Below are 18,867 nucleotides of genomic sequence, written 5' to 3'. Positions count from 1 at the left end.
CTTGGAGTAATTCGCTAATGATGTCTCTTGCAATGCAGATTTCAGATTCTTTTTCGGTATCGTCGATTGCTTGGATTGTTGGAAAAGGGAGAAATAATAGCTAGACCAATTGAATAAATTATTCTATTCCATTACTTTGATACACCTCGCTTTATGAACCTTCAGTAGACAATTATCAACTATCCCAGGGAAAAGATTATATTTTACTTCGAAATTGAACTATCATACATCCCTTATATTCTCTTCAACTCCCAAGGATATAAAACTTTTATATGGAAAACAAGATAGAGAAGACCTCCAAGGTAACAAGGTCGAAAATGATCATAACGCCAATAGACATGCTTGTACACAAACCTAATCCTAAACTCAGGCAACGCTGACAAACTGGCGCTTCTTGCCAGTGCCCTTGGAGGTCTGCTGCTCCTCCCAGGTATCCTCATCAACGTAGTCCGTGGTACTATGCTCGCGGATCTGGTTGCCGATGAACTGCAGCGCGGAAAGGTTGAAGCCCATCTCGTCCTTCTGGCGGGCAAGGACCCGTCGCAGCGATACCCGAATGCTGTCGAGCATAGGACGCATCATCTTGCTGGCAACAATCTGGCGGTGGTGGGTCTTCAGGATGAAGAACAACACGCGGCAGGTGAGGGGCACGTTCCATTCACGATCGGCCCAGATGTTGAGGAAGGTGAAGAGAGCGGGGAGTTTGGAGAATGGCAGAACCAAGAGAGCGTCCTGAAGGGCAGCTGCGGGGATCTTCTGGACGGTGTTCAGAACATGCTGCTCGGCGGAGACGTTGTTGAGAGCCAGGTAGACGGGGTTACGATCGGGCGCGGCGGCGTTGGGGTTAGCAGCCTTGACCTTGTGCCAGTCGCGTACAACTTCGAGATCCTCGAGACCAAGTTCCAGAGCTTCCATGATCTTTTCTCCGGCCATGAGAGTGCCGGTCGTCTGCTTGCCAGCGTCGACGGCCTCGGCCTTCTCGCCGTCTTCACCGTCCTCCTCCTGCTCGAGAGACGCGGTGAGTGTGCTGTCGTATGCCTCTTCCATCTCCTTCTCGCGTTCTTCCTCCAGGAACAATGGTTCGTCGGTTTGTTGCCAGATGCGGATGCTCTTGTCGTGACTGGCACTGACAATGAAATCACCAGTGTGACTCATGGCAAGTGCCCAGATCTCACCGTGGTGACCAACGAGGCGCTGAATTTGCTCGAACTTGTCACCGTCCCAGTATTTGATGATACGGTCCTTGCTTGCACTGAAGAAGTTGTGACCGTTTCCATCCTTGTTGTGAGGAACGAATGCCACTGCCATGATACTGTCCTCGTGGGCCAAGAAGGCCTTGTGACAGTCACCAAAGTCCAAACCCCAGAGTCGAACGGTCTTATCAGCCGAGCAAGTGACAATTAGTTTGCTATCATGCGAAATATCCATGCTCAAAACAGGAAGCTTGTGTCCGTAAAGGTTGAGGAATAGCTTCAGCGAGTCGACGAAGAAGACCTTCACAGTATTGTCAAGAAGAGAGACGGCCAGAAGTCGTGCATCTGGAGAGAAACGAAGGTTGAGGATATCGTCGTTGACCTTCAGCGTCCTTGTGTGTGCCAGCTTGAGGCGGGGAGTGGTACGTTTGGTACCCGGGATCTCCTCTTGGACAACCTGGAAATTCCAAAACTTGGCGGTCTTGTCTGCACTTCCACTGACCATAGACTTACCATCTGGGTGCACGTGAAGTGACCACACGGGTCCGTCGTGGGCTTTGATAGTGTCGAGCAATGTTGATGATGCGATATCGAACACCTCGAGTTCTCCGTTCTTGTTACCAACAACGACAATCTTGTCACCAGGAAGGAATGCCGAACATAGGGAATATCCACACTCAAGGGTTCGTAGACAACTTTCGGTGCGAACGTTCCAAATCTTGAGAGTGCCGTTCGAAGCAGAGGCAAGCATTCGGTCGTCAGAGCTCAATGCAATCGATCGGATATCTGTTCGGTGGCCAGGAATGTCCACTGCCAAGCTCCGGGTGTAGTCCGGGTCCTCGCTGTCGGTGTTCTTCTTGTTCGCTGGCACAATGTTGTAGGCCTCAAGTTGGTTGTTTGTTGTTGCGGCAAGCAGGTTCAGGCCACTTGACTTGTTGGTCATCCAGTCGAAGGAACGAACCTTTCCACCAGTGCGCACAATAACATGTTGGACAAAGACTTCAGATACAGGAGCGGCGGAAACATCCTCAGGCTTGTCGTTATCCTCTTCCGCTCCATTTTCCTCGGTGCGAGCCTCCTTCTCCTTTCTTCTCTTCTTCTTGCGGGCCATGCTCTTTTGTACCTCGGACTGAGAGCGAATACGCCAAACCTCGACCGACTTGTCGGAACCGTGGAATCCAACGTAGTCTGAACGGGGGTGGAATCGGATGCCAAGTGTGCGGTCCTTGCCATGTCGGTAGAAAGTTCCTCGTTCTGTGAGAATTCGGCGACCATCCGCGCCCACCTTCTCCTTGGAAATCTCCATCATAGCCGCTTCATCGATGGACCAGACCCTGAGTTCACCATCGTTGCCGGCTGTGATACATCCGCCCTGGTCTGGCGAAAGACCTAAGCTCCAGCACTCGCCATTTGATTGTGCCACATGTGTTTCAATGCAGTGCTGAGAGGCAAGATCCCAGACTTTGATCAATGCATCCTTTCCAGTGGTCAAGAGGAATCCTGGGTGTTCATTCAATCCGGAAGCAGTGAGCAATTCTGGGGAGGGGAATAGGAAGTGTAGTGATGTGATCTGGTCGGTGTGTCCACGAAGTCTGAAAAGACCGGTCTCAGTGATCAAATCCCAGAGGATAATATCGGTATCTTTAGAACCACTGGCGAGGCGCACGCCTGCGTTGTCGAAGGCCAACTTGGTAACGGCGGATTTGTGACCGTTGAAAGAAATAATGACTGTGGCGGTGCGCGAATCCCAAAGGCGAATACTTCCATCCTCGTAGCTGAAAAGAAACATGATAGTCAGAAAAAAATCGTGCAACTAGGTCAGACCAGAGGAAACTCACCCGACTGCGAAGATATCTTCATCTGTCATGCTCTGAGTGACCACACTAACCTGCGCTCTGCAGGCAGAATCGCGCCATCTTCCAAGAAGTTCTCCCTTCTTCACATCCCAGCACAGAACTTCCTCACTTGCGCCGACAATGGCTCGTCCGGCGCCCGTCTGGCGTGCAATGCCAATTTGGTCATCTTTGGCCCAAACCGCATTCGAAGACGCCGAGGCGACGAGCCCGAATGTATTCGAATGCTCGAATTTACTGTGCAGAGGTTAGCGGCCAGATCATAATGTTCCAAATCACAAAAAATCGCACGTACAAGTATGATTTCACCATCGTTGAGGGTGGATGGGAAAATTTTTGGAATCTCCGATTGCTATCGATAGGACAAAATTAATACGGGCGGTGACAGCGACCTCTACGGCTCCCCCCCACCGCCCATGACGATCACGGGCAACCTCACAACAGCCACCCACCTGCACTGCATACCATCCATTGCCCTGCCCGTCATGCTTCTCTTAGATTACCAGAATGCTCTGATCCAGTCGCTCCTTACGGAGCGTTTTTCTGGGTATGCTTTGTTCCTCTCCCCCGCACTGTGATCCCGCGCATTGTATACACATCACCCCCGAAGCAGGCACCCGGCTAACAAGCTGAACTCAGAGCACCCCCCGCATCCATTGACCAAGTGGTTTCCGACTTCGACGGTGTGACATTTCACCTCTCTACTCCCGAGTCTAAGACGAAGATCCTCATCTCGATCAATGTGAAATGCTACAAGGAACTTGTTCAGTACGGGGCCCAGGAGGTCTTGGAGAGAGAATATGGGCCCTACATTGTGTCCCCGGAACCGGGCTATGATTTCTCAGTACAAATCGATCTCGAAAACCTGCCCGCAGAGGAGGAGGCCCGGAATGACCTGATTATGAAGCTTGCCCTCTTGAAACGGAACGCAATGGCTGCTCCTTTTGAGAAAGCATTCGACGAATTCAACAAGCTCGCCGAGGAGGCTTCCAGATATACCTCAGAGTCAGCACCACAGGGTATCCAGGAGGGCGGTGAAGTTATGGCGATTCATTACCGTGAAGAAGAGGCCATCTATATCAAAGCCAACTGGGACCGAGTGACAGTGATCTTCAGCACCGTGTTCCGCGAAGAGACAGATCGGATCTTTGGCAAGGTTTTCCTGCAGGTTCGTACTTTGCCACCATTGGTCTGCGGATTCATGAGGAATCCTTGCTAACAGTCTATAGGAATTTGTCGACGCCCGGCGCCGTGTCTTGACGCTTCAGAATGCCCCTCAAGTCCTGTTCCGTAACGACCCTCCCCTTGAGCTTGCAAATGTGCCTGGCCTGAATGCTACCGGAGGCGAAGTTAGCTATGTCACTTTTGGTATGAATGCAAAACGCGCTATCGATTGCCATCTAAGTACTGACTCGGCTTGCAGTTCTGTTCCCTCGACACCTCACCCCGCAGCGTCGTTATGAAAACATTTCTCACATTCAGACCTTCCGTGATTATTTCCACTACCACATCAAAGCTTCAAAGGTATGCGGTTTCTCTCGGTCTATTTTTAGATGATGGGCAAGGAATTGATGACTAAACATTATTGCAGGCCTACATCCACACTCGAATGAGGAAGAGGACAGCAGATTTCCTTCAGGGTATGTATCATCTGAGCAGAGAAAACATTTTCATTGCTAACTCACAGCAGTACTCAACCGAGCTCGGCCGGAGAATGAAGAACGTGAGCGGAAGACTGCTAGTGGTCGCACGTTCCGAGTACAGGGTTAGAGCTTCGAATTTCTTTGTTTGTATGAGCCAATTCAAGTCTACTGTTTTAACACCTATGCTTTGGTTGCATGCAGCTCATTTGTAGTATTAAATTTTTTAAAATCTCAGCAATTGAACATAGCTGCAACAACGGCTCAAGCCATTGCTCGTAAGGAACTGTACCATGCATGTTGACTTGTCACTTTCTAGGCCTCTGGGTTGGTAGACATACTATCTGCGGTATCATCTGGTCAGCTGCAAACCCATCCATTGTTAAGCTACTTGGTAATCTATTTAACTGCCAGTGAACTTACCTCCCTATATATCATGTAGGTAGCAAACATAAAGCTTGAGACTATGCTGTACATGCACCTACCTAGTCCTAGCTGTGTAAGTAGTACCTAGGTATCGTTTAACTATCAATCTTGGAACTCAGCCTCAGGTTTAGCAAACCTATCACACGGAGGCAATTCCCAGCCGCTTACAATATTCCAGTGTTTCAGCTGGTTCCCAGCTATTCCCTCGCGCGACCTCAACCGCGGTTCTGCTTAAACTTGACCTCATTAGGACAGATTTATGCGGGTCGATACCGCAATGGACGATCTCCACTGTCTTATCCACGATGTGGCTCAGGTGAGTGGTGATGAGTCGTACCTGCCCAATATGGACCGTTCGCTATACTACAACTTTGGAACATCATGAACAGGAGACATAATGTATGAAGAAATATAAATACCCAAGTACTTGTACTCTAGTTTGTTCCTTCCTCAATAACCTCATCTTTTTAAAAGGTCTTGTGGTGAAACGTGGAATACCAATATGGCACCCAAGACAGGTCTATGGGGAGCCGCTCTCTCTAAGCTACGAAAGACGCAACTGCAGCCTGCACGTCAGACTACACGTGAGACAGAGACTCCCCAGGAGCTTCCCCAGGACAAGCTTGTCTATCCTCGTTTCCAGCGCCCTGTCTCGGACGAGACCCCCATTTATTCTGAACTCATGTTCCCTCCCACTCCACTCCCAACCGTCCCCATGGCGTCCGATTCCAACCTTAATCCTCTGGCAATGGCTTCTACTATTTCTCAGGCCCGCCTGAATGCTCTGCACTCAGGAAAGGACTTGGAGTTTTACTTCCAACGGGGTAAGAACTGTATTGATGCTTATGCCCAGGCCACCAAGGCTCTGATGGAAGATGCGTGTGCCCGCGTCAAAGATGGAGAGGATCCTCCATATGAAGAGATTGAACAGTTGAAGGAGCGCTTCTTCAGATACTGCCAGTCAATTGTCGAGGAAGCATTGTCCCTGATCTCAGGCGGTGCTACCAATCACCCCCGCCAGGTCAGCAACTCGACCATGCCTTCGATGGTCTCCTCAATTTCGACCAAGACTGGATCTGAGCCAAAGACTCCCTTGGAATTTGGCTTGTTTGATGACAGATCGGGATTTGCTGAGGCATTGGTAAGTGACTTGACTCCATGAATCGGTTCTACTTTCGAAACATTTGACACTGACCTGTAATAGCTCGATGCTAGCGGACAGGGCCGCCTTCGTCTCTACACCGTGAGCAGCGACGACTGGGTCATGGTCCCATCGATGCCGTCGCCCACATCTCCAGCCCAGGTCGTGGCTCCCGAGCACATGGATCCTGTTGAGGAATCGATTCATCTCGGTGTCATCGTGCGCATTTTCGGCAAGCTGTACGCAATCTCGAAGATGGTGGAGACAATTACCTTGTATTACGGTGCTGAGGTACGTCTTGAGATTACAAGTTTACCCTTGCCCCATACTTATATCTCTTGCTTCCTGAATATATAACTGCTAACACCGACTTTCTCCTCTTAGCCCGACAACTCCAAGACCGGTCTGACATACTGGATCCAACGCAGCGAGGAAAACGTGCGCACCCAGAAGATGACTGTGCTAATTGATACTGTCGAAAACCTCTATTATGCCCTCTATGCCCGCATTATGATTGAGCTGGCCGCCATTGAGCTCTGTGGTTCCTATCGAATTGACACTAGTGCATTCCGAATCGAGATTCCGTATCTCATGCCAGAGGCTGATCATCTGTACCGCATCGTTCTAGCGTTCAAGACTGTGCTGAACTCCCCGGATATTTGCGCAATCCGTCGGACTGACGTTATCGCCCACTTCCAACGAGGATTTATCAATCAGCTTCCGAAAGAAAAGAAAGGTCAGGACGAGTTACCCGACTTTGACCCCCTCGGATATCGCAAGTTTGCACTGAAAACTGTCTCTTACCGACACGGATCTTACTGTGAAAAATGGAAAGGATTCATTCCATTCTTCGACTCCATCCCGGCAAAGACCATGGCAACACTGTCGGAGAAGTATCTCAAACTGACTCCAGTGGTTATCCCACCTGACAACATTCCATTCGTGGACCTTCCATGGATCCACCTAGGGCACGTGGGAAAGGCTGTCTGGGGAAAGGAGGTTCACAACGATTTCAACTTGTTCCGTGCCACTCAAGAGCTGGGCACAACCATCGGAGAAGAACGCACCAAGGGGATCGACCCTGATCTCTACACCCTTGCCAGAAAACGACAGTGCATTTGCAGCTCTATCTGTGGATGTTCCTGGGAATGTACCCAAGATGTGCAGCGCCCCTGCCCTTGTGCGGAACGCCATGTACGCATTCTATTGACCAAGCGTGCTCTTGCAAAAAGATGGGAGGGACCTGGGTTTGCCATTACCGCTTCCACCATTGCTCGCATGTTCTTTGATGGTTTGGCTCAGCTCAAACGTGATGTTGAAGCCACTGATTTTGCCAATGAATTGAGCCATGCTTTCGAATTGTTCTCTCTATTGATCTCCAGGGAACGCGGGGTGGTTTTCAGGGAAGACTTCCCAGAAAGCTTCTAAACTCGCAGTCCTGTAACTCTGACCACGACTTACGATTGCAACTACGACTACGACTCACGAGCTCCAGTTCAATTCATGAGCTGCAACGATAATCCAAATGAAGGAAGGATTCCCAGGAGACTGGGTATTCTGTTCATCCGAGATTCATGAGAATCATCCAAAAGGAATTCAATCTGCAACACAAAAACGACAAAAAACAGAGGGAAAAAAAGAAAATCACAAAAAGATTGACAACGGAAAGGAGAAAAGGTTCATCGACCCCCCCCNCCCCCCCCCCCCCCCCCCCCCCCCCAGGATAGTGTTCGATGAGGATAAATCATCGAAGGGAAGTAATGGGAGGAGCCCAGAGGGCGAACAACACCATTTGACAGATATCGGAAACTGATCATGCGCCATATCATTTATTTGATGAAGCCATCACGAGAGGTCTACATATCCAGTCTCGAAATGAAATTGATTCAGCCCCAGCTGCTGCCTAATGTTTCGTACAGACTCGCCTATCCCATATCCGACGACCAAACCTCGTCAACACCAGCCGAACAGACGGCTGCACCTTCAGGAACCCATCATAAGTGATACATTTTGGATCACCCAGCATTATGGAGCTCCCTGCCATGGTAATAGTACCTCTACACACCCTGTCGTATCTGACCTTGGTACCTGCACAGTATTGACAAGGGAACCATTTTCGCCGGTATCTTGGGGCATTTTGAAGTATTCCTCAGCCCCAGCCAGCTTGGCAATTGGTGCCAGGCCGACTAATATGCTTTTTATGCAAATAGTAGTCCCATAGTGGACATATAGATCACATATCCTGCTCTTTGGGCTCTTCACTAACATGTGCCTTTTGCAGTCCATTTTGAGGGCGTTTTGAGGGCATTTTGCATCTCCTCGTTGACTTGGCTGATAACTTTTGAATGATGAAATCGCCCTTATTTCTCTTCTGGGACATATGTGTAAATATAGCGAAATCAACAATTGTAACGCAGTAGAGTGCTATTTTTAGGATATATAGACAAGTTCTAAGAGGATCATTGGATCAACAGGGATATAGATAAGTAAATATAGCCCTAAGAGCCGCGGGGTTTTTGTATTATCAACTGCTAATTTTCAAAACAGATGGATTTTGGACGAATCTAACAAGTATAACAAAAATGAGGAAGTATATAAGTATTTAGAGAATGATTAATGTCAGGGATGCCGATAATTGCATGATTTTCATATTCTCAGAGATACTCCGTAGTGTAAGGTACAGTCGGCGGCGCAGACCAGTGAAATCTTCGAGACCTTCTCGGCCTTTATCGGTGAGTCGCATTTTTCTTTTCTCTGTGCACTCAACAGGTCTGAGTCAACAATTGTTTTCAACTATCTTCTCGTATTCTGTCTCTTCATTTTTTTCACTTTTCATGCCTTAATGCCCCAGAACCCATTCGCCGAGCCCATCTTGGTGCACAGAGAGCCAAGTTAGGGATGGTGACCAAGGCAGCGTCCGTGTCACATTCATTATCATCGTCATGGACGTCCATTAGCAAGTGGATCGCGAACATAAGCATAAATCAAGCCCCGATCCAGGGTGCCCGCCTCCGACAACCGAGCACGGCACGGCCATACCACGCGGCAGTGTGGCCCTCCTACGGCATCACCACCCCTGTTCCTGACCAGCTATTCGCTTCCCCCAAATCGCCCTTTCGATTCGAGACAGGCTACGCTTTATGTGCCAAACGACCCCCACGACCTTTCCCTCCACCTTTCCTTTCCCCGCCTTCTTCATCCTTCTCGGATCCTTTGACAACACACGGACTTAGCCAGGATAAGAGATTATCCGTCAAGGGGGAGCTAGTCCGCGGCCTGAACAACGGAGACGATGCCATTATCGTCGCGGAGAACTTCATAGGCGTCGACGATGGTGTAGGCGCCTGGGCTACGAAACCTCGTGGTCATGCTGCGTGAGTGGTCTCAATCTCAATTTGCATCATGCCACCATCGCTGACTTTTTCATTTTTCCAAATACAGACTCTGGTCTAGACTCCTATTACACTTCTGGGCCCTCCAGGTCGAAAGGAACGTCGATCACCGCAAGTCTACCCTCGACCCGGTCGGATACTTGCAGTATGCATACGAGGAGACCTTGCGGGCAACTACATCTCCTACCGAGTGGCTCGGAACGACAACATCGGCCACTGCCATACTACACTGGACCAAGGAACAAGATGGCACGCAGAAGCCATTACTGTACGTTACAAACCTGGGCGATTGTAAGATCCTCGTGATCCGACCAAGTGAGAAGAAAGTCCTTTTCCGCACTGCGGAGCAGTGGCATTGGTTTGATTGTCCCATGCAGCTTGGGACAAACAGTATCGACACACCCCAGAAAGATGCAGTCTTGTCCAAGATTGCGGTGCAGGAAGACGACGTCGTCCTAGCCCTCTCGGATGGCGTCATGGATAACCTCTGGGAACACGAGGTTCTGAAAGTCGTTATGGACAGTGTCGATAATTGGGAGGAAGCGCGCGCAGCGCCAAAGGACATTGCGCCGCACTCTCCTCTGTCTGACGAACGCAATGTCTATGTCGCCCGGGAACTGCTTAATGCCGCCCTGTCAATTGCCCGAGACCCCTTTGCAGAGAGTCCCTTCATGGAGAAGGCTGTGGATGAGGGTCTGGCTATTGAAGGAGGCAAAATGGACGATATCTCCGTCGTGGTCGCGTCTTGCAAGAAAAGTGATGGATGAGAGGCAGCCATTTGTTTTCGATCAGACTTTCTTTCGCAAATACCCATCGATCTTGAATGGCGCCTGTCTCAGACTTGCGCCGGTTTCACTGAACCCGAATCTCGGACCACGAGGCAGGCTCGTGTTCTACGTTTGGCATCAATGATAGACGCTCATATCTACAGCCAAAAGCTAGTTCACCTACATTGCTATTGCGCAGTATGATGCCTTGCAAGTCTCGAATCAGGACCTAGGCATGCAGTGCAGTCGGATACTCACCAAATCAAACCCGGGGGAATTACTTCCACATCGGCTGGATTTCTTCATATATATCCCCCAGTCCTTCGCCGCAGGGCTTCATTACTTAGCCTCGCCTGGTCATAATCACATTACCCATCCGTTGGTGTCTTCCACCAGCTCTGAGCTAGTGGAGAATGTGTATCGGTGGTTTGCGAACACCTGAAATCCCTGCTGCCAATCTGTCAAGCTGGTGTTTCGTACCTATACCCAATATCCCATCTAGCGTCTTGAGATCTCTTTGCATTCATCTGTGAGGGATTCCATTACTAGCACGATGTGGCTTGTCTATCCATCGTTTAATAGTTATTTTCAATCTAAACCTAACAAATAATAATATCTCCTTGACTCACTACATACATAGTATGCTATGTAATTTCCCATCTTGGTCTGCGGAGATCAGTAAATGCGAAGTATACGGTACTTAATTTCAAGGCCAGGTGCCCCACTTGGGTAAAGTACTAGGTACCTCGCCCTCAGCACGGACCACAACACCGCCGCTCCCGCCCGGCAGAATGAAAAAAGTTTCGGTCGACGTAGAAGCTCATGTCTTTTGCTGCATTCAATTCTCAAATACTTGATACTCACCATTCACAATGAGGGCCAAACGTTCAAAGAAGTATCGCAAGCTTATGCACCAGTATGAGCTCACTTTCGGTTTCCGAGAGGCCTACCAGGTTCTGGGTATGTTCCCTTCAATGCATTGCTCTGATGTACAGTACTGACTTGCGCTCGAACAGTTGACTCGAATTTCCTTCGCGCCACCGACTCCTTCAAGATGGAGCTAATCCCTGCACTTGAACGAACAGTCCAAGGCAAGGTCAAGCCTCGTAAGTCGCACCGAACGCCAAACTTCCCATCCGCCAAGACGAACCCAATTTAACCATCTCGCAGTATTGACAAAGTGCTCGCTCGCCGCTATCATGGCCGCACAACCCATCAACCCCAAAACCGAAAAGCCATACAGACCTCTCTTCCTTCCCCCGCCCACAGAACTCCCGCTCCGCCACTGCTCACACAACGCGGACTCCACGCCCATCGACGAAATCGAGTGTCTCCTCTCGCTGCTTTCTCCCAACGCAGACTCAAAGAAGAACAAGGAGCACTACATCCTCGCCTGCGCGGATCCAATCTTGAGAAAGACGAACAATAGCGAGAACCAGCCCCGCAGACGGAAGACAGAGGAGGATCGTAAAGAAGAGGAAGCTATGCGCCGTTCTCACGCACTGCGCTCCGCTGCCCGCTCCATCCCCGGTGTGCCTATCATCTACGTCAAGCGCTCGGTTATGGTCCTCGAGCCGATGAGCGGCCCGTCCGAGATGGTACGGGATGGTCACGAGCGTGGGAAGTTCCGCGCTGGATTGGATGTGGATCCTATGCTCGGCAAGCGCAAGAGAGATGGTGAGGCTGATGGCGAGAGTGATGCTGAGGCGGAACCCAAGAAGAAGCGCGGTCCTAAGGTCAAGGCGCCTAATCCTCTTAGCGTGAAGAAGGCTAAGAAGAAGGTGGATGCGCCTGCTCCCAAGAAGGATAAGGCTGTCCGGAAGGAGGTTGATGTCGCAGATGCTACTGAGCAACATGACGGCGATGAGGCTGCCGCGGCTAAGCCTAAGAGGAAACGTCGTCATGCTAAGAGTGGTCCTCGTGAAGACTTCGAGGAGGCCGCCGAGCCTAATGAGGCTATGGAGGTTGACGCTTGATTGAATCTTTACGGTATAGGCGATTCATGATGCTGGTTATCATTGCATGCATTCTCAACCTTATTTCACTCTAGGGTGCGGCGTTTAGATCGGATGGGTTATATCTAAAAGTTCAGCTGATGTACATAATAGTAATGTACATCTGATATCATTCTTATAAAACCCGGTACATCGTAGATTAAGTGTTCGGCATTAGTGCCAAGAAAAACATGGAAAAGAAGACTCAGTCGGTCGTATATATATTTACATGTTTAGATATCGTACAAGTTTTCTTCCCCGGATGAAATGAGAGGAGATAATTTGGCCTCCGTTTGCTTGTGCTCATGCGTCCTCATGAGAACATATCCCAGTCGAGTCGCAATCTCGGGGCCAGGCCAAAGGTTCCCACTAATACCAAGTAGCAGTGCTCACTTTTCAGGTATGAGTCAAATCAAAGAATAGCCCTAAAAAGCACACTCCAAACTCCAGCCCAAAACAAGATGGCATATGCTCATACCACAGCAGTCTATTGCTTCGCAGCATTAGCCGCTGCAACATTCGCCGCAGCAGCTGCTGCCGCCACAGGCCCTTGCTCAAGCTCGCGCTCCTTGGCCCAGACCTCCTCAACACGCCGGCGGTTGCTGCGCGCCTCGTCTCGGTTGCGCTTTGCGCGCTCGAATCGCTCTGCGGAGAGACATTTGTTCACTTCGACTTTGATATCATTGCAGCTTCCAATGACTTTGTGTAGGAATCCCTTGGCGTGGCACTCGTCAAGAGCAGTCATGATTTCTTCGCAATCTGTATGATATCAGTTAGTATCGGCAATCAAAAAGCGGGATGGAATGGCAAGATGGATCTTCCGGGTATAGCGGACTCAACGTACTGACATTGTAAGAGGTGTGGAGGTGAGAATGCATGATTGCGGTGGTAATAGGCTGAAAAGCAGAACAACTTGAAAAACAATTGCAAGTTCAATCGTACGATCCCAGGCAAAGCAAGAACATCGCGGTTCCCGCAAAACGCCCGGGCGGTAAGGAGATCGGCCAGATTCTGCCGGGCGGACAGCCCCTCAGGCACACCGATAAAAAAAAATATCGCCGATAAAAAAAAAGTGGACTGGTGTGATCAGTTTTGTCACAACACTTTCACAATGTCTTCCATGATTACGACTACGACATGGGTGAAGCGCGGTGTCGCTGCCCAGTTCCCTACCAAATATGAGATTGACGAGGCCGAGATGGGCCGTATATCTAAGCTTGCGCGCATGCAGCTCGAGGATGCGAAGGACGATATGAATGCTGCCCAGGAAGGCTCTGGAGATGAGGCTGATGATGCTATGGAGGATGATACTGAGGAGAAGCCCTCAGCTAATGGCACTGATGCAAAGAGGTGAGTAGTGTTGAGCGCAAGTGAGGATTTAACTCATGCTAACCGGATTTACAGCGATGATGATGTGTTGAAGGAATTCGACATGGATAACTACGACAAGGAGGAGATCGATGAGGACGGCGAGAAGGTCACCATGTTCGGCAATGTTCAATCTCTGGCCTACCACCAGCCCAACGAGGAGGACCCGTACCTTGTGATCCCCGAGGACGAGGATGATGAGGAACGCGAGGAGCTCCAGATTATGCCCCACGACAACCTTCTATTGGCCGGAAAGGTGGAGGACGAAGTTGCACACTTGGAGGTCTACGTCTACGAAGACAAAGCGGACAACCTCTATGTGCACCACGACATCATGTTGCCCGGCATCCCGCTTTGCACAGAGTGGCTTGATATCCCCGTTGGCAATAACCCAGAAGGTCGGACACAAGGAAACTTCGTGGCTATCGGAACCATGGAGCCCGATATCGAGATCTGGGATCTGGATGTTGTGGACTGCATGTACCCCAACGCAATTCTTGGCCAGGGCGGCCAGGACGCCGATAAGCCGAAGAAGAAGCAAAAGAAGAAGGCCAAGGCCAACGACGAGTACCACATCGATGCCGTCCTGGCGCTGGCCGCCAACCGTCAGCACCGCAACCTGCTTGCCTCCGCCTCAGCCGATAAGACCGTCAAGCTCTGGGATCTCAACACCGCCACCTGCGCCAAGTCCTACGCCAACCACAAGGACAAGGTCTGCTCACTAGACTGGCACCCTACCGAGTCCACCATCCTGCTGAGCGGCAGTTACGACCGCACCGTCGTGGCAGCGGATATGCGTGCACCGGATGCCCAAGCCCGCTGGGGCGTCGACGCAGACGTCGAGTGTGTCCGCTGGGACTCGCACGACACTAACTTCTTCTACGTGACCACCGACGGCGGCATGGTCTACCGCTACGATATGCGCAATGTCCCCGCCACCCCTGCCGAGTCCAAGCCCGTCTGGTCTCTGCAAGCACACGACTCCTCCGTTTCATCCTTCGACATCAACCGCTCCATCCCCGGCTTCCTGGTGACCGGCTCAACAGACAAGACCGTCAAGTTGTGGAGCGTCGAGAATGACAAGCCCACTCTTGTTGTCACGCGCAAGCTCGAGGTCGGCAAGGTGTTCTCTACTACATTCGCTCCCGACCAGGAGGTCAGCTTCCGGTTGGCGGTTGCTGGTAGCAAGGGTAATGTGCAGATCTGGGATGCTTCGACTAACGGCGCTGTCCGTCGTGCGTTTGTCTCTCGTCTGCCTGACCTTGCTGGTGAAGTCCAGGAGCGCACTGTTGGTATCAATGCTGATGATGATGAGTCTGATGATGACGAGGAGGAGGAGGGTGATGAGGGTGAGCCTCGTGGTGGTGATGGTTGGGAGTCGATGGATGAAGACTAGGTGGACACAGATACCCGTGGATCCTTACGTTTCATATGCGTCAAAAAATAGATTTGCTCTGGGGTTTTGCATGTTAATGACTAGTCTGTTATGAAGTTTTGGAAATATGAGAACAATTCCAATGACATCCAAATAAGTGTAGAAGTATGTTGTAGTACTAGCAAGCATAAGTATCTTATTGAAAATATCCAGTCTATGTTCTATGTCAATGAAGCAAGAACTGTATTCTTTGAAAAATGACAAATCTTGAATCTTGCATGTCAATCTTCTCGAGTGAATCTGTGCTAATTGGATACCACCCCCCTTTTATATACTTAAAATGGCAGAAAGAAGAAGTGCCCCCTAGACAGGAGCGGAGACAGTATATATTCCCAGCGGCACATATTCAATAAATATTTGAGGCAATGCACTCTACCATGACACGGTGCCTGGTTATTATCTTTCATCCGGATTATTGTTTGGGCAATACCTTGCAGGTTAACCTCTATACCATGTGGCCTCGGCTTGGTTCGATCATTTTAGTGGACCCACATACACAACCTTATTCTAAACCAGACCCCATGTGATGTGATGTACATTGTATCTGAACCCGCCGCTTTTCTTAGTATAAAGTATGATACATGGCCTTGTTTTCCCTGGGGGTTTCCTCCGGGATTAACGGCAAAGGGGTGGAGTCCGGCATATATCGGCTTGAGCATCTCTTATCTGTTTTCCATTGGTCATCAAGAACTATATGGCGACCTTGGTCTCTCTCGCTTCCCTCAATGGCTAGCCTAGTAATCAGCTGACTCTCTAGCATAATTACCGATACCATCAACCATTTCGATATTCTAGAGGACCCAGAGGTGTGCGACGACGATACCTATTACCCCATACCAGCTCGAGGAAATGGAAGACTGTCAAAGTTACCTTTCTTCAAGATGATGACTTTTGATTAAGTAATGGCAAAATTTAGCCATTGAGGCCGAAAGAGTGAACTGACTGATAATAACTGCGGCGCCCGAAGGAAAAAAAACTCTCTACAGAAATACTATGTATTCTACAAGGCATCTAGACAGCAAGGCTTTGCTTGCTTGCTTCCAGTCAGTCAGACCTCTTTGTCACATGGAGCAGGTAAATGGCAGTAGGAAGATTCTATCTGGTTGATCGCTTCCTCATTTATTGGTTCCTATATAGAGATGCATCTTTGCACGTCCATCAGGAACCTTTGTAGGCTCGACCATACAATAAATATATATATATATATAATATCTTTAGCTTTTTTGGTTGTGAGATGTATGCTCACTTATACCCTATGGTATGAGCGTACTAAATAATTGAACTATTGACTTTGAAATAGGAGCAAAAGAACGGAATTTCAGAATAAAATGGTAGATGCCTCGGACATCGATATCGTTAATCGCTACCTATCTCTTCTTGTTCTTTCCTAATTGTTTGAGCCTTTGGTTATTGGCTTTATGCTTAGTGACAACTCAGATTTTCTCTGAAAATAATATAAATTATCTCCTTGGTGTTCTTATGGAGAGTGGAATAAACAAGTCATACAAGATGGATACATGGCGCGTTTTCGATCTCAAGACTCAACCTCGAAAACACCGCCAAGCCCTATATATCAATGCATGACAACACTGATACAGTGTGTCATTTTCTGCAAAAACGGGACAATCTACCAAGGGGAATCAATTTAAAAAGATAGGATGAATTGGATTGATTTGAAAAAAATGAAAGATGAAACGAGCGGATGATGCGAGGACACGTTAAGGTGTCCTTATGAGTGGGGAAGTGGGGGTTGAAAGTCCCTAGTACAGGCAAAGAAATCACGACAGAAATGAAAATATATTATTTGGGATGCATGCAAAGTGAAAAAGGGGTATGAATCAATGTCTATAAGCTGTAGCCCCTACCCCTGGGATCCTGTGAGTTCTCCCTATGCTTTATAGTCACTGACGCGATGCCAGCCATAACGGCTATTGGAGCTTTCTGTGGCACCCAGCAGATGGTAATCATAGAGAGCAAAGACGAACTTCAATATCTCCTGATAAAGTTGCTTGCATAAGGGAGTATAAGCAGACATAAAGAATTCGAGGCCGTGGCAATAGGAATTCAATCTCCGGACCACTGTCTGCAATGCTTCTTTTTCGTCGTGTCCGCTCTCTTGCATACTCACTCTGACAAGATTCAAGCCGACAGAGCCGTCACAATCTTGCTTGAGAGAATCAAGGTCCTTCTGCAAGCCAATAAAGTCATGGAAAAGAGCAACAAGGATGGAAAGCTGAACAAGACCCGGATCATCCGCGTTGTAGAGGTCAACCATAGGTGTCTGCAAAAAAAGAAGGAAAACCATATTGGTACCGATTGTATAACCCCTGGTTGACATGATTTGGTGGGTCGTCGGTCGTTTGAAAAAGATCTTTCCCTCCTCATATTGATTATCAAAGAAAAGGCAAAGTGTCTCAGAGCACTTCTGAACGTGACTTTCTTCCAGCAATGCTCTTTTAAGTGGCATTAGATCCTCAGCGAGAATCCTTTGCACGTCGAGAGCCACCTGGAGCAGATCATCAGGACAAATTCCCTTGTATTGATTCAGATCTTCAATAGGAAGATCCATTGTGATATTCTTGAGGTTTTCGAGATATTTTCTCTCCATGGTATCGTGCAGTCCAAGTAACGGCAATCTTTCACAGACTTCATCCATGAGGAAAATCCAGACAAGGTGATGGTGAAGCAGAGTTCTTCGCTCGTAACTCAAATCTATCTGGAGAGAAGAAAGACGAGACATGCTGATTGCTAAACGCTTGAGCGACTCGCTAAAGCACGGGAAAAAGCGCCACTCGCATATGTCGACAGCAAGTTCATTCTCAATTTCCGAGTTGAAGACAACGTCCAGGTCTGCGGGGAAATATACCGCGCAAACATCCGAGCAAAACTCCATGGCTTTCTGAGCTTTCTCAAAATCACTTGAGAACTTTAAAGTCAAGTTACTCCTGTTATTTCTGAAGCCAGCCGAGTCGCAATCAACATATGGGGGCAAGTGAGACTGGGCATTATCATGGATGCATTCAGACCCGTGCTGCCCAGGAGACATCTGCTGGGCCATTTCTAGTTGCTGACCTAGAGATCTCTGAGTTGGAGAGCTAAACACAAATCGCCGATCAATAATGATAACTTTTGGATTGTCTCCAAGCAAAAGACAAAAACGAGAAAAATAACAGGGAATCCTTCCCGAAAACTTTTGTCGCAAGAATGTTGAATAGTATACTGGGTACACCAAGCAGCATATAAGATATGGGATTGGAACTATAACAAAAGTGCCAGGAATGAGATTTTAGAATTGTCTTATCTCTTCATACCTGGAATTGAAGCTATATTTATGGCTTCTCCCCCCCTGTAGATACATGAAATCCCTCATTCATTTGTAAGAGAAACAGAAGAGAGCCTGGTATCTCTTGATCTATCAGTTTCCATTTGACCGAAAATAGGCAGAACTAGAATGCCAAATTGTGATTCGGGAAGATACAGTTTCTATGCAGGAACTGGTGATGAACGTGTGCGCTAATCTCGATTCCGCAGGAGTTCGTTGTTCTTGGCATGTACGGAGTAGAGATTGTCGAGTTAGGGTTAGCGTTGAATTCCAATACCATGTTGATCATGAAATTAACTAGGGTTCTCAACAAAAATCAACTGCCAAACAAAATTC

The 18,867-nt window shown here is 48.8% G+C and overlaps 9 protein-coding genes across 9 annotated transcripts; 6 read left to right on the top strand and 3 right to left on the bottom strand.

The window, feature by feature from the left end:
• Nucleotides 1-366: 366 nt before the first annotated feature.
• Nucleotides 367-3,358, bottom strand: PEX2_001740 (snoRNA-binding rRNA-processing protein DIP2; the record flags this gene model as incomplete). Its single annotated transcript, XM_016737452.1, has 3 exons — nucleotides 367-2,968; nucleotides 3,032-3,283; nucleotides 3,342-3,358. The coding sequence occupies 3 exons, from the start codon at nucleotides 3,356-3,358 to the stop codon at nucleotides 367-369; spliced, it is 2,871 nt and encodes a 956-aa protein (XP_016598888.1).
• Nucleotides 3,359-3,462: 104 nt separating this feature from the next.
• On the top strand, nucleotides 3,463-4,816 carry PEX2_001730 (actin-related protein 2/3 complex subunit 2; the record flags this gene model as incomplete). The annotated part of the gene is made up of 6 exons (XM_016737451.1): nucleotides 3,463-3,593; nucleotides 3,686-4,214; nucleotides 4,276-4,414; nucleotides 4,470-4,570; nucleotides 4,638-4,686; nucleotides 4,737-4,816. 6 exons carry the CDS (start codon nucleotides 3,463-3,465, stop codon nucleotides 4,814-4,816), a joined length of 1,029 nt encoding a protein of 342 aa, XP_016598887.1.
• Nucleotides 4,817-5,614: 798 nt separating this feature from the next.
• On the top strand, nucleotides 5,615-7,681 carry PEX2_001720 (uncharacterized protein; the record flags this gene model as incomplete). Its single annotated transcript, XM_016737450.1, has 3 exons — nucleotides 5,615-6,253; nucleotides 6,317-6,544; nucleotides 6,638-7,681. The coding sequence occupies 3 exons, from the start codon at nucleotides 5,615-5,617 to the stop codon at nucleotides 7,679-7,681; spliced, it is 1,911 nt and encodes a 636-aa protein (XP_016598886.1).
• Nucleotides 7,682-8,862: 1,181 nt separating this feature from the next.
• On the top strand, nucleotides 8,863-9,096 carry PEX2_001710 (uncharacterized protein; the record flags this gene model as incomplete). The annotated part of the gene is made up of 1 exon (XM_016737449.1): nucleotides 8,863-9,096. One exon carries the CDS (start codon nucleotides 8,863-8,865, stop codon nucleotides 9,094-9,096), a length of 234 nt encoding a protein of 77 aa, XP_016598885.1.
• A 55-nt stretch (nucleotides 9,097-9,151) lies between these two features.
• On the top strand, nucleotides 9,152-10,412 carry PEX2_001700 (PP2C family serine/threonine-protein phosphatase; the record flags this gene model as incomplete). The annotated part of the gene is made up of 2 exons (XM_016737448.1): nucleotides 9,152-9,627; nucleotides 9,707-10,412. The coding sequence occupies 2 exons, from the start codon at nucleotides 9,152-9,154 to the stop codon at nucleotides 10,410-10,412; spliced, it is 1,182 nt and encodes a 393-aa protein (XP_016598884.1).
• Nucleotides 10,413-11,284: 872 nt separating this feature from the next.
• PEX2_001690 (rRNA-binding ribosome biosynthesis protein UTP23) lies at nucleotides 11,285-12,388 on the top strand (the record flags this gene model as incomplete). Its single annotated transcript, XM_016737447.1, has 3 exons — nucleotides 11,285-11,372; nucleotides 11,429-11,518; nucleotides 11,583-12,388. 3 exons carry the CDS (start codon nucleotides 11,285-11,287, stop codon nucleotides 12,386-12,388), a joined length of 984 nt encoding a protein of 327 aa, XP_016598883.1.
• Nucleotides 12,389-12,893: 505 nt separating this feature from the next.
• On the bottom strand, nucleotides 12,894-13,284 carry PEX2_001680 (COX assembly mitochondrial protein; the record flags this gene model as incomplete). Its single annotated transcript, XM_016737446.1, has 2 exons — nucleotides 12,894-13,165; nucleotides 13,251-13,284. 2 exons carry the CDS (start codon nucleotides 13,282-13,284, stop codon nucleotides 12,894-12,896), a joined length of 306 nt encoding a protein of 101 aa, XP_016598882.1.
• A 233-nt stretch (nucleotides 13,285-13,517) lies between these two features.
• Nucleotides 13,518-15,170, top strand: PEX2_001670 (rRNA-processing protein PWP1; the record flags this gene model as incomplete). The annotated part of the gene is made up of 2 exons (XM_016737445.1): nucleotides 13,518-13,756; nucleotides 13,811-15,170. 2 exons carry the CDS (start codon nucleotides 13,518-13,520, stop codon nucleotides 15,168-15,170), a joined length of 1,599 nt encoding a protein of 532 aa, XP_016598881.1.
• A 1,927-nt stretch (nucleotides 15,171-17,097) lies between these two features.
• On the bottom strand, nucleotides 17,098-18,267 carry PEX2_001660 (Terpenoid synthase; the record flags this gene model as incomplete). The annotated part of the gene is made up of 1 exon (XM_016737444.1): nucleotides 17,098-18,267. The coding sequence occupies one exon, from the start codon at nucleotides 18,265-18,267 to the stop codon at nucleotides 17,098-17,100; it is 1,170 nt and encodes a 389-aa protein (XP_016598880.1).
• Nucleotides 18,268-18,867: the final 600 nt, after the last annotated feature.

The sequence above is a fragment of the Penicillium expansum genome (assembly GCF_000769745.1).
Source record: "Penicillium expansum strain MD-8 chromosome Unknown contig5, whole genome shotgun sequence".
Taxonomy (NCBI): domain Eukaryota; kingdom Fungi; phylum Ascomycota; class Eurotiomycetes; order Eurotiales; family Aspergillaceae; genus Penicillium; species Penicillium expansum.
The sequence above is the reverse complement of the archived record's forward strand: the minus strand, read 5'-3'. Positions and strand labels throughout refer to the sequence as shown.